The 13,169-nt window shown below is 44.2% G+C and overlaps 1 protein-coding gene and 1 non-coding gene across 2 annotated transcripts; both read left to right on the top strand.

Annotated features, from left to right (window-relative positions):
- Nucleotides 1-3: 3 nt before the first annotated feature.
- Rps13 (ribosomal protein S13) lies at nucleotides 4-2,576 on the top strand. Its single transcript, XM_031388020.1, has 6 exons — nucleotides 4-114; nucleotides 256-304; nucleotides 423-501; nucleotides 1,146-1,315; nucleotides 1,714-1,814; nucleotides 2,502-2,576. The coding sequence occupies exons 1-6, from the start codon at nucleotides 92-94 to the stop codon at nucleotides 2,533-2,535; spliced, it is 456 nt and encodes a 151-aa protein (XP_031243880.1). The 5' UTR covers nucleotides 4-91; the 3' UTR covers nucleotides 2,536-2,576.
- On the top strand, nucleotides 949-1,035 carry LOC116104166. Its single transcript, XR_004123707.1, has one exon. It is a non-coding gene; the product is annotated as a small nucleolar RNA SNORD14 (small nucleolar RNA).
- Nucleotides 2,577-13,169: the final 10,593 nt, after the last annotated feature.

Below are 13,169 nucleotides of genomic sequence, written 5' to 3'. Positions count from 1 at the left end.
AGCGTCGTTGAGTGGCGTCACTTCCGTTGTGGCTTGACTTCCTGAGCTGCCTCCTACCTCGTTCTCTCTTTGCTGCCGGACCTCCGCCATCATGGGTCGCATGCATGCTCCCGGGTGAGCCCGCGGCGCCCAGCTGGGTTGCGAGGTTGGGGCGCGGGGCCGGGAGAGGAGGATGGATGTGGGCTGCAGGTGAAGGGACAGTCGGGCTGCTTGGGGCGCGGGCCGCCGCTTTACTCCCTATATTTCTGTTTTCAGGAAGGGCCTGTCCCAGTCGGCGCTGCCCTACCGCCGTAGCGTCCCCACGGTGAGTAGGGTTTGGAGGGCGGAGTGGGAAGCGCCCTGTGCACGTGAGGATGGGACCCGAGGTGGGAGGTTGCCGCCGTGCTTTCTCATCCTGAGGCCGATTTCTGTTCCATCTACAGTGGCTGAAGTTGACGTCAGACGACGTGAAGGAACAGATTTACAAATTGGCCAAGAAAGGCCTGACTCCCTCCCAGATAGGTGAGTGTTGATGTAGTCTCGTCCTTCTGCTCTCATGTGATCTGGGAAAACAAATGTGTCTAGTCCATGTGTTAAAAAGAGTTTCCTCCTGCTTCCACAGCGGAGCAAGGACCGTCCGGTATTGAGTCACATCTAACTGAACTGACTCTAAGCTGCTCTGACTCCGTACAAATAGGAAATAACTCGTTTCTGTTAACATGGCTCTGGAGTCTGGGATAGCTGCTTATAGGAAGAAAATATCCTTGTTAAGACATAAAGTACACTAGAAATATGGAGGGAAAGCCACTTGAAGCGGAATCTGCTAAACTGAAGTAATTTGAGGTTTAAAAGTAATAACGTGCAGTTTTAAAGATTGGTACAAATAAATGTGAAGCTGCTTTTTAGTTAACACTAAATATAAAGGTAGAAATCATATTGGTTGCTTTGGTCAGATGTGTTCTGGCAGGCTCACTGTGATGATGGTGTTCCAACATTCGCAGTTTCCACCAGAAGGACTTTCCATGTTGGGTAGACCTTCCTTGGATGTCTGAGTGAGCTGGAAGTGTGGAGAGTTTTGTTGTTAGGGGCTTATCACATGCGCAAGGTTTAGTTTGCTGTGTGCGAGCTTTCGTGGATGTGTTGAAAGTTACATTTCTCTTTTTCAGGTGTGATCCTGAGGGACTCACATGGTGTGGCGCAGGTCCGTTTTGTGACAGGGAATAAAATATTGAGAATCCTTAAGTCCAAAGGCCTTGCCCCTGATCTCCCTGAGGATCTCTACCACTTGATTAAGAAAGCAGTTGCTGTCCGAAAGCACCTTGAGAGGAACAGAAAGGTAAGCAAGAGGGCAAACCTGGGGTTGTGTAGAGACTGGTCTTTAGAGGGTGGAGTGCATTTAAGTCCTCTCTGAGCCTGAGAGTTGCCTTGAAATGAGCTCCCCTGAACATTGCATCCAGTTGGTCCCAAACCTCTTTGTAGGTTTGTGACTATGGGCCTTATTCTAGGAACTTAAATGCCTCTGTGGGTGTGGTGATGCATGCCCTTAATCTCTTGAGTTTGAGATCAGTCTGATATAGCAAGTTCCAAGACAACCAAGGCTGTATAGTAAGAAACCCTGCCCCCTTAAAAAGATTGCCTTAAGAACTTAACCCAACCTTAAGGACTTACCTAACCATAGAAAGTATTTAGTTGCTTTACTTGGTGGTGGTTTTCTTAGAAATCTCTTATTTTTAGGACAAGGATGCTAAATTCCGCCTGATTCTGATAGAGAGCAGGATTCACCGGTTGGCTCGATACTATAAGACTAAGCGGGTACTCCCACCCAATTGGAAATAGTAAGTATATAGTTGTTTGTTGGCAAATCAGTTAGATAGTAAATAATGGGTCACGGTGGTAGGCATATTGCCTTTCTTGATCCTGTGGTTAAGTGTCATTTCAGTTCATCTCTCTATAGTAGTGGGAAAGATTGCATGGGTGGTACAGAATCAAATGACAGCAGCATCCAGTCAAAATGCCACCTAGAGGCAAGTGGATCTCTGTGAGTTTGATGCTGGCCTAGTCTACATAGTAACTTCCAGGACAGCCAGAGCTAAGAGCTACATAGTGAGATTCTGGTTGGTTGGTTGGTTTATGGTTTTTGGTTTGGGTTTTAGTTTTTTCTAATGTTCCTTATAGAAGCAAGAAGAGGGTCATAGTTGGCAGACTGGTTAAACCATGAATGAACACACACAAACCCCTTTTGTTTGTTTCATGAATTGCTTACTATGATGATCATACAAACATTGACAGTTAATGCCAGATAGGTATTTCCTCGTTTTGGCCAGTTAGACTTGACCATAGCTGTCTGCTGAGAATTACCATTCATCCACATGTTTAAACCTATGGACTTGAGTTCTTGCTCAGTTTAGTGCATTGTGTGCAGTTGGGTATTGTAACTGTTTGGGGATAGCTCCAGTCACAAAAAGAGTTGAGTAGGTCCTGAGGTCCAGTACTAATCCCAGTTTGTTTTTATTTTTTTCCAGTGAGTCATCTACAGCCTCTGCTCTAGTGGCATAAATGCTGTTGTGTACACGAGCAATAAAATTACTTTGAGTAAATTCGTGTTTTGTGGTTCTTCACATCAGTGCTGTATGTGTTGATGGGGTAGTGTTTTGGCAGAAAGCTAGCATCTGTTTAGTAGATGGTTTCCCTGGCCACTGCTAGTCCAGCTGGTGCCAAGGCTGGCGGGTTGTTACTATCAACATGTGGGAGAATTGTAAGACACTAAGAGTTCTATTGTGAAAGTTTGAGTCCTCTTGTTCAGTGTTTTTAATGTGTGAGATGGCCAGGCTGTGAGGAAGAGGCAGGTGGATTTCTGAGCTCGAGGCCACCCTGGTCTACAGAGTGAGTTCCAGGACAGCCATGGCTATACAGAGAAACCCTGTCTCAAAAAAAAAAAAGTGAGATGTTAATGAGCATAGCTCACTTTGCTGACTGAGAGCTGGTTCCATCTTCCTGGGGGGGGTCTTAAGGAGAAGTAAAATCTGTACATTTAAACTGGCTGCCTCACAGTCAGTCATGCAGTACAAACAGTAGAAGAGGGAGTTCCCTGGAGCTGGAGGTTATGGGTTACCTTTGCATGCTGGGAACTGATCCTACAAGAGCAGCCAGTGCTCTTGACTGCTGAGCCATCTCTCCTGCTCCTCAGTTGTTAGTTTAAAAATACATATTTGTAAACTGGTTGGTAGACCAGCAAAATTCAACTTGTCGTGTAGTCTGAGGGTGGACAACAGGATGGGTCAAACTCTACTTTCAGAAAGTGAGGTCTCTGTCAAGTTGCCTGGACAGTAGCCATACTACACTGAAAAAATTAATCTCGGGGCTGATGACAGGGTTTGGCAGGTTAGGGTGCTGGGTAAGAAGCCTGACAAACTTGAGTTCAATTCCCTAGAACCATCTGGTGGAAGGAAAAAAATCTTTCCTAAGTCCTTTGAATTTAAAATGTGAATGCACACAAGTGCTTAAAAACTCATCCTAGGGGGGCAGTGGTGGTGCATGCCTTTAATCCTAGCACAGGAGGCAGAGGCAGGCGGATTTCTGAGCCAGGACAGCCAGGGCTACACAGAAAAACAAAAACTCATCCTAGACAGAATGGGATAAAGAGAGGTGTAGGACCACCTGTGATATATAGACAATAGTACCTGACACAAGGCTAGTGGGCTAAGATGGCAAGGGCCAAAGGGGTAAAAGGTGTGTCACATGTTAGCCCAGGACTGGGTTCAAGGCTACACAGTGACCCTTTTACAAAACCATTTATTTCTGCATTTCCCAGTACTTCATCTGTTTGCTTTACTAGTACATTGACTTTTGTTTGAATCAGGGTCTCAACTCTTAGATTAGCTGGCCTAGAACTCCATATAGCAGGCAGGCCATAAGTTTAGAGATTTGCCTGTGTACTTCTGGAGTTCTGGCATAAAAGGCATGTGCCTCTCCCAGCTAAGTACATTTTTACTGTGAAAAGCATTTTATGTTCTTGGTAACATCTTGGACACGTGGAAACAGCATGTCCACAGCTTGTCCAGATCTGCTCTGTGAGAGTCTAAAGTTACCATGTTTTCAATTGGCTTCCTTTTTTCTTTTTTTTGGGGGTGGGGGGGGGTTTGAGACAGGGTTTCTCTGTATGGCCCTGGCTATCCTGGACCTCACTCTGTAGACCAGGCTGGCCTCGAACTCAGAAATCCGCCTGTCTCTGCCTCCCATGTGCTGGGGTTAAAGGCGTGTGCCACCACCACCCAGGCTTCCTTTTTTAAAAAAAGATTTATCTATTTATTATATGTAAGTACACTGTAGCTGTCTTTCAGATACTCCAGAAGAGGGCATCAGATCACATTACGGATGGTTGTGAGCCACCATGTAGTTGCTGGAATTTGAACTCAGGACCTCCTGGGAAAGCAGTCAGTAGTCTTAAAACACTGAGCCATCTTCTCTCCAGCCCTCCAGTTGTCTTCCTTTTGAAGAAAAGTGACCTGTATCTGTTGTGTGCCTTAGACAAAGCTTAAAATGATCTGTTCTTATATAGCTCCAGGTTCTTGAAGAAGACAACCATTTCCAAGGTTTATATCTCTGGCATGGCATTGTGCTTTATTGAATTATTCAAATGAATGATCTGCCAGGCAGCCATAGCACACACCTTTAATCCCAGCACTTGGGAGGCAGAGGCAGAGGCAGGCGGATTTTTGAATTCCAGAACAGGCCGGTCTACAGAGTGAGTTCCAGGACAGCCATGACTATACAGAGAAACCCTATCTGGAAAAATAAAGTGTAAGAAAATAAAATAAGCAAATGAAGGATTCCCTGGCTCTTAGTAAGTTTGTAACCTTTTGTTTTGCCACAGATGTACTTGCTCTTGAGTGCAGGCCTATGGATAGATAGCACAATGTGTTTATGGTGGACAGCTAGCTGCCTTGGTTTTGAAACAATCTCTTCATTCTTGCCCCTGCACTGAGTACTCATGCCAGCTGGCCTTCTGGCTAGGTGACAGTGCTTCCTCTGCTTCCCATGCCAACATAGGATTGCACTCACTGTAACATTTGTAGTCGTAAACCAGGAGGCAGAGGCAGGCCTGGTCTATGTAATGAGTTCAGGGTCAGCCAAGGCTACAGAACAAGGCCCTTTCTCAAAAAAGTGAAGTTGACTATTTACAAGAATTTGCTTCCAAGCAATCCAGTCAGGTACCTCACCTGCCTGCAGTTCCTCGGGATTAGATAACTTCTGCTGGGCTCTCTGGGCATGTACTTACACAAACACACAATTTTTTTCTTTTTTATCTTTAAAAGAATTACTGCCAGGACTGGAGAGATGGCTCATCAGTTAATTGGACTGCTCTTCCAGAGCAGTTCAATTCCCAGCAACCACATGGTGGTTCACAACCATATGTAATGGGACCTGAAGCCCTCTTCTGGTGTGTCTGAAGACAGCAACAGATAACTCATAAAAATAAGTAAAAAGTAAAAAAAAAAAAAAAAACCTGCCCTTGACTTTTTCAGGGAGGAGCTGGTGAGACTGCTTGATGGATAAGTGCACTTGCCATCCAGTCTGGGTACCATATACTGGAAGGTGAGAGCCAACTCCTGTGCGTTGTTCTGATCCTCCCCTAAAACAGTGTCAAAATAGATAAAAGTCATAAAACTAACCTACGGTTTCCCAGTTAGTAACTCAGTGCTTTCAGTATACCCTAAAGTGCTTAGCCACTGCACAGGACAAGACAGTGTCTCATGTTTTGAGACAGGGTCTCTCTCTGTATAGCACTGGCTGGCCTGGAACATTCTATAGGTAGAAATGATTAAGACTAGGAAACTGAGCCTGGCAGTGGTGGTGCATGCCTTTAATCCTAGCACTTGGGAGGCAGAGGCAGGCAGATTTCTGAGTTCAAGGCCAGCCTGATCTACAGAATGAGTTCCAGGACAGCCAGGGCTATACAGAGAAACCCTGTCTCAAAAAACCAAAAAAAAAGGGGGGGGGGCCCTAGAGGAATGGCTCAGTGGTTAAGAACACTGACTGCTCTTCCAGAGGTCCTGAGTTCAAATCCCAGCAACCACTTGGTGCCTCATAACCATCTGTAATGGGATCTGATGCCCTCTTCTGGTGTGTCTGAAGACAGCAACAATGTACTCACATATATAAAAATCAATAAATCTTTAAAAAAATTATAAAAACAAAACAAAAAACCTAGGAAACTGTACTTTTCTGTTGATTGACAGAGAAATGACAAAAGTCTAGATTGGAAATAAGTTTTTGTAAAGAAACGTCTGAAGTGTTAATTGTTCCTGACTTAGGGAGAAGAGATTGGTGTTGCTGTGAAGTCAGCTGTCGTGATTCTTCTAGCTTCTAACCTGCTCAGGTAGCCTCCTCTGCTTTTAGGACTCTCATTGCCCAGCAGTGCATGAGCTACAGTAATACCCAGCTTTTTATTTTTCATTTGGTCTGCAGGGTCCTCCTTACCATTTCAGCCCACGGCTGCCCTGCTGCTGTGGGAAACTTTTTTTTTTTTCACAAGTGTAGGAAAGCTCCAGGATCTGGATGGGTCAGGCTAGACCCCGGAACTGGGAAACTCTTGAATTACACCTTTGATAGTTCACCCTGCCCCCATTTTCAATTCTCTTTTCAGGGCTTATTTGTACATTAGACTTTCTGGTCCTCTAATTTTCTTATCTTTTTACTATCCACTTATATCTTTTTCCCTTAAAAGTTTCAATGTTATCTTTTAATCTTGATAATTTTTGTTTTACATCCCTTTAAGTTTCGAGGCTCAGGGGTTTGCTGCCAACCAGATTAACAGTGTTTACCTATTTTTGGAGTGTGAATATACCACAATGCTTAGCTTTACACCACTAGCAGGATGATATAGCATGGAGCTTGGCAGCAGCAGCTAGCACATTCTACTTCCCCATACAGATGAGCAGGCATGGATGCAGAAGAGAAGAGATAACAGTAAATGATGTGAAGTAGGAAGCGGGATAGTGCATTAAGAGATTGATGACAATTTTCTTGAACATAATTTTCCTCACAAGTGTAATTTTTAATAAAGTTTATGTTTAACTGGCTTGCAGGATTACTGACTTTTTTTTTTTAAACTAAGAGTAAGTTTCTCTGTGTGTAGCCCTGGCTTCCTGGAACTCCCTTTGTAGACCACACTGGCCTTGAACTAAGATCCATTTGCCTCTGCCTTCCAAATGCTTGATTAAAGGCATGCACCACCACCGCCTGTCAGATTTCTGAATTTTTTTAAATGTAAATCAACAATTGCACAGCCTCTGACATTTCCATTCCCTTTATTTATTTGTTTGTTTTATGTGAGTCGTTGTTGCTTTTTGTTTGTTTGTTTGTTTTGTTTTTGTTTTTTTCGAGACAGGGTTTCTCTGTGTAGCCCTGGCTGTCCTGGAACTCACTCTGTAGATAAGGCTGGCCTTGAACTCAGAAATCTGCCTGCCTCTGCCTCCCAAGTGCTAGGATTAAAGGCATGCGCCACCACCGCCCAGCTATTGTTGCTGTCTTTAGACACACCAAAAGAGGGCACTGGATCCCATCACAGATGGTTGTAAGCCACCATGTGGTTGTGGTTGCCAAGAATTCAACTCAGGACCTCTGGAAAAGCAGTCCGTGCTCCTAACTGTTGAACCATCTCTCCAGACTTGAATTTCTGAAAATGTTAACAGTTGGCTCTTGTGAGCACATAGAAGCCAGCTCCAGAGCTGGGCATGGTGGCACATGCCTTTAATCTCAGCATTCAGGAGGCAGAGGCGGGTTGATCTCTTGAGTTTGAGGTCAGCCTGGTCTACAGAGTGAGTTCCAGGACAGCATGGGCTATATTGCACAGAGGAAACCCTGTCTTGCTCATGCCCCCCACCACCACCAAAAACAGAAAAATGTGTACCCATTTTAATTTTGAAACTGTATTTGTTTTTTGTAATTGTGTGCATGATTATGCATGCCAGGGTGATTGTGGAGAGACTAGAAGATGACTTGCAAGAGTTGATTCTTTCTTCCTACCATGAGCATCACAGGAGGTGAGCTCAGATTGTCAGGCTTGGTAGCGCCTGCCTTTACCTGCTAAGCCATCTTCTCAGCCCACCCTTATTTTAAAAAAAAAAAAAAAATGACGTCTTTATTTTTATTTTGTGTGTATGGGTATTTTGTTTGTGTGTATGTCTGGGTGCCACACGTGTGCAGTTCCCGCCAGTTACAGATAGTCGTGATCCTCAGTCCAAGTGGTGAGAATTAAGTCCCAGTCCTCTGAAAGAACAGCCAGTGCTCTGAGCCATCTCTGCCCCCATTTTAAGACAATAAAATTGCAGTGGTCTGTGCCTATATCCCACTTCAGGACACAGGCGGAGGAGTAGGACAAGACTGAGGCCGCTGGTCTACAAAGCAAGTTCTAGGCCAGACAAGGCTATGTGATAGAACCCTGCCTCAAAAAGCCAAAACAAAACAAACAAATGAGGGTGAAAAAACCTGAGGCTCAGGAAAAGTAATTAGCTTTGAGACTCATACTCAAGTCGCAGAGCTGTCTAGAGTTCTGTCGTTACAGCTTCCGCTCATGGTACTTTTTATTGTATAAAGTCTATCTGGTGCTTGCCTTTATCTCAGCACTGACAAAGCAGAGGCAAGGGGTTCCTCTGAGCTGGAGGCCAGCCTGGTCTACAAAACAAGAATTATAGGGCTAGGGAGATGGCTCAGCAGTTAAGAGCATTGACTGATCTTCCAGAGGTCCTGAGTTCAAATCCCAGCAACCACATGGTGGCTCACAATCATCCGTAATGGGATCTGTTGCCCTCTTCTGATGTGTCTGAAGACATTAACAGTGTACTCATATATGTAAAATAAATAAAAACTTAAAAAAAAGAATTATAAATATAATTACTATGTTTGTCTAGACAAATCAACTTTAGTAAAGTCCTAATGTATGGAGATACCCATTCAAAGAGTCAAAATTTAAAACTCCTCAGATCAGCCCAGCTACTTTGGACACAGAGTTAGAAGTTCTAAGCCAGCCTGGACAGCAAAGCAAAAGCCCATCTTTAAAAAACAAAAACAAGGCCGGCAGTGATGGTGCATCCCTTAATCCCAGCACTTGGGAGACAGAGGCAGGCGGATTTCAGAGTTCGAGGCCAGCCTGGTTTACAGAGTAAGTTCCAGGACAGCCAGGGCTACACAGAGAAACCCTGTCTCAAAAAACAAAAAACAAAAACAAACCAAAAAAACTCAATAACAGCAAAAACAAAAAACCCAAGCAGACAAAAATGAAAAAAGAAAGGTTAAAAAAAAAAAAAAAAAACAGAAAAATCCGTCAAGCTAAGTGACTTTAGCTGCCACCCTACCCACTTCGTTTATTTTCCAAGACATGGTCTCTTTGTATTCCTGCCTGGCCTTGAACTGACGTTATAGCAGAGAGTAAAGAAGCCCTGATCTCTTGCCTCCACCTTCCAAGCTCTCAGAATGCAGGTGAGTGCTTGGCACTCAGCTAGGTCCTTTGCCTTGGTGTGAGGAGGTAAGATACTGGGGTTGGGATCCAGGGCCTTTGCACAGTGTCACTGCAGGGACCTCTGTCCCCACTGTTCTCTTACACTGTCAATCTGTCTGATGATGCTACTAATAAGTACAAATGAGAGCTTGCTTTAGTTAGAAATGGGGGGTGTTTTCTCAGCTCCACACTGGTGCTGTTTCTGCCACTGCAACCTTACTTCAGTCACATTGCTTCTTACACCATTATGTGTTGCTGTGGCTACAAACCAAATGAAATGTTTAGCTGAATTCCCAGGTCAGGATAATGGTCCCTCCCTGAGGCAGAGCTGTCTGGGGAGCTTGATCTCTGGCTAACATTGCAGTTATAAGTAAGGTGGCAGGCACAGGGGCTTTGTTATAGTTGTCTCCATAGTTGTATTTTAACTGCCAATAATTCCTTTAGATCTCTATGAGGTCCAGAATTATGAGATTAATCCATTCATTCAGCAAGTGTTTCTAAGCTTGCCACTTTAGTGACATGCTTCAGTGAGGAACATTTTAGGAACTAGCTACATGGCTAGTTAATTGGGCACATCACATGTACTGGGTGCCTGCTATAAACAAAGCTCTATGCTAGGTGCTAATAAGATGATCACAAGTGATCGGGTGCCTCAGAAGGGTCACAGACTGCTGGACATGGTGGCACGCAGCTATAATCCCTGCATTTGAGAAGTATAGGCAGGAAAATCAGAGTTCGAAGTCATTCTTGACTATTTAGCTAACTGAAGACTACTCTGGTTAAGGAGACCCTGCCTCAAAAAGACTCAAGACTGTTGGTGCAGGCTTCACTCATTGTGTAAGTTTCATGTGTGTAAACTTCATGATGTGGAAACAAACTTCAGAAGAAAGAAGGTGAAGATACATATTGAGGAAAAACCTACAGGGCTGGAGAGATAACTCAGTGGTTAATAGCACCAACTACTCTTCTGAAGGTCCTGAGTTCAATTCCCAGCAACCACATGGTGGCTCACAACCATCTGTAATGGGATCTGATGCCCTCTTCTGATGTGTCTGAAGACAGCTACAGTGTACTCATTATATATATACATACATATATGTATATGTATGTATGTATGTATATATAATAAATAAAATCTTTAAAAAAAAAAAGGCTGCACTATAGAGATTACTAAGCTTCTGTCTGCCTCCATTTCCTTTTCTTCCTTTCTTGTCTTTCAAGTCACGATCTCTTGTAGTTTCTAATTCACGACACAGCTAAAAATAACTTTGACTTTTTTTTTCTTTTTGATTTTTCAAGACAGGGTTTCTCTGTGTAGTCCTGGCTGTCCTGGAACTCACTCTGTAGACCAGGCTGGCCTCGAACTCAGAAATCCACCTGCCTCTGCCTCCCAAGTGCTGGGATTAAAGGTGTGCACCACCACTGCCCGGCTAACTTTGACATTTTAATTCTCCTGCCTCTACTTCCCCGTGCTTGATTACAACCCAAAACAAACCCTCAAAAAGAGGCAACCTGGCAGGCAACAGGCTTTGAGCTACTGGCGAGCCCAGCAGGGGGCAGCAGGGGCCTGGGCCAAGCCTCCTTTCAGTCTCCAGTGACTGAGCCTGGACAGTCTCCTGGAGGAGAAATTAGGTTCAGTACCCAAGAAGGAAAGTAGAAAACACCTTGTGGCTTTGGGAGAAGATGGCCAGCATAAAGCTGGAGAAACAAGGATTAATGCACGGAATTGTGGGGGGGTGGAGAGAGGGTAGCAGGCCAGTTAGGCAGGGGCTGTATGTTTTGTGTATACAGCTAAGAGTGCCTGACACTATAGTATTTAGTGAGATTCAGGAATGGCGGTGATGCTAGAGGGAGGAAGTGAGGACAGGAGATGGATGGAGGTACTCGAGTGGAGGATAGAAGAGAGAGAAAGAAAGACAGTTTTACTGACTAAACACCTACTAATGCCACGTGGTAATAAGGTATTTCAATTCATATTTTTGTATTTTTTTAACCATATGCTATGTCTAAACCATATGCTATTTTAAATGTTTTTGTTCTCTGAGAATTTCATGCATTCTTTTAAAAATTATGATTATTTTAAGTGTATGCATGTTTTAACTATGTGTATTTGTGTTTTTGTGTATGTGTGTGTATACTATATGCATGCCTGGTACCTGCAGAAACCAGAAGAAGGTTTCAGATCCCCTGGAACTTTACCTACAAATGGTTATGAACCACACCATGCAGATACTGGGAACCAGATAACTCCGGTTATCTGGAAGGACAGCTGGTGCTCTTAACTGATGAACCATCTCTCCAGCCACATGTCTAAATATTAAAAAACTAAAATTTCCTTTTAAAGTTTCAGGGCTCAGTTAGTAGCAATGGAATGCACAAAGTGGGTACAACCCCCTGTGCCACATAAAACCAAGTGAGGTGGTAAACAGCTGGAGTTCTGGTGGAGGCAAGAGGTCAGGAATTGCCCTCTTCCTTCAAAAATCATCATTCCAGGTTATCCTCAGTCACACCTGAGTTCCAGGCCAGCCTGGGCTGTGCCAAGTGAGAAAAAAAAAAAAAAAGATTCATCCATATTTTTTTTTCTTTCTTTTTTTGAGACAAGGCCTTACTATGTATCCCTTGCTGGCCTTGAACTCTCTTTGTAGACTAGGCTGACCTAGAATTCACAGAGATCTGCCTGATTATCCCTCCTGAGTGCTGGGATTAAAGGCCACCATGCCTGGCTCTTGCATATTCATTTGACGTATGCATGTACCTTCTTAGAGCATCTGACACCTGCTGCTTCTCCAGGGTTTTTGTTTGTTTGTTTGTTTGTTTGTTTGTTTTTCAAGACAGGATTTCTCTGTGTAGCCCTGGCTGTCCTGGAACTCACTCTGTAGACCAGGCTGGCCTCGAACTCAGAAATCTGCCTGCCTCTGCCCCCCAAGTGCTGGGATGCCAGGCGTGTGCCACCACTGCCTGGCTGCTTCTCCAATCTTTAGCAGCATTGTCCAAACTATGATCTGTGGCCACTTTCAACCATCACCTTTATTATTAAAAAGACAGAATCTCAGGCCTCATACTGGTCCCCAAAAGCAGAGAAAGGGAATCTTCATTTTAACTAAGTGTTCCAGGAACTCTAATGCCCATTAAAAGCATGAGACATTGGTGTAGTGTGTTAGTTACTGCCTTGTTGCTTGGTCTGGAGCCCAGGGTAGCCCTGAACTTACACCTATCTCAGACTGGTTCTGTCTCTCATCCTCCCAAATGCTGGGATTGCAGGCATTAGCTCCCACATATAGACTGTAAAAGTTTATTATAGGGGCTGGTGAGATGGCTCAGCAGTTAAGAGCACTTGGGGCCCGGAGTGAGTGGGGGCCTGAGCGAGCAGGGGTCCTGAGTTCAGTTCCCAGCAACCACATGATGGCTCACAACCATCTGTACAGCTACAGTGTACTCATATACATAAAGTAAATAAATAAATACTTTTTTTAAAGTTTTATATATTTTGTACTGTTTGTCAGACAAATCTACAGTGCAGGGTCTCTCTCTCTGGATAACATCAAATTTGATGTCTCCCAAGTACATCCTGGGATTATGGGATTGTGGGCATATGCCTCCATTCCTGGAGACAGGGTGTCACTGTGCAGTCCAGGCTGGCCTGCCTTGATATGTAAACCAGGTTGCCAAAGACCTGTTTGCCCCTGCCTCC

The sequence above is a fragment of the Mastomys coucha genome, unplaced genomic scaffold (genome assembly GCF_008632895.1).
Source record: "Mastomys coucha isolate ucsf_1 unplaced genomic scaffold, UCSF_Mcou_1 pScaffold21, whole genome shotgun sequence".
Classification (NCBI taxonomy): Eukaryota; Metazoa; Chordata; class Mammalia; order Rodentia; family Muridae; genus Mastomys; species Mastomys coucha.
Note: the sequence above shows the minus strand (reverse complement) of the source record. Positions and strands in the feature narration are given on the sequence as shown.

Excerpts from the sequence above, each read along its gene's own strand:
- Rps13 (XM_031388020.1), top strand. The coding sequence starts at position 92 with ATGGGTCGCATGCATGCTCCCGG. Across the intron at positions 115-255 it reads GGTCGCATGCATGCTCCCGG|GAAGGGCCTGTCCCAGTCGG; the intron begins GTGAGCCCGCGG and ends TTCTGTTTTCAG. Across the intron at positions 502-1,145 it reads CCTGACTCCCTCCCAGATAG|GTGTGATCCTGAGGGACTCA; the intron begins GTGAGTGTTGAT and ends TCTCTTTTTCAG.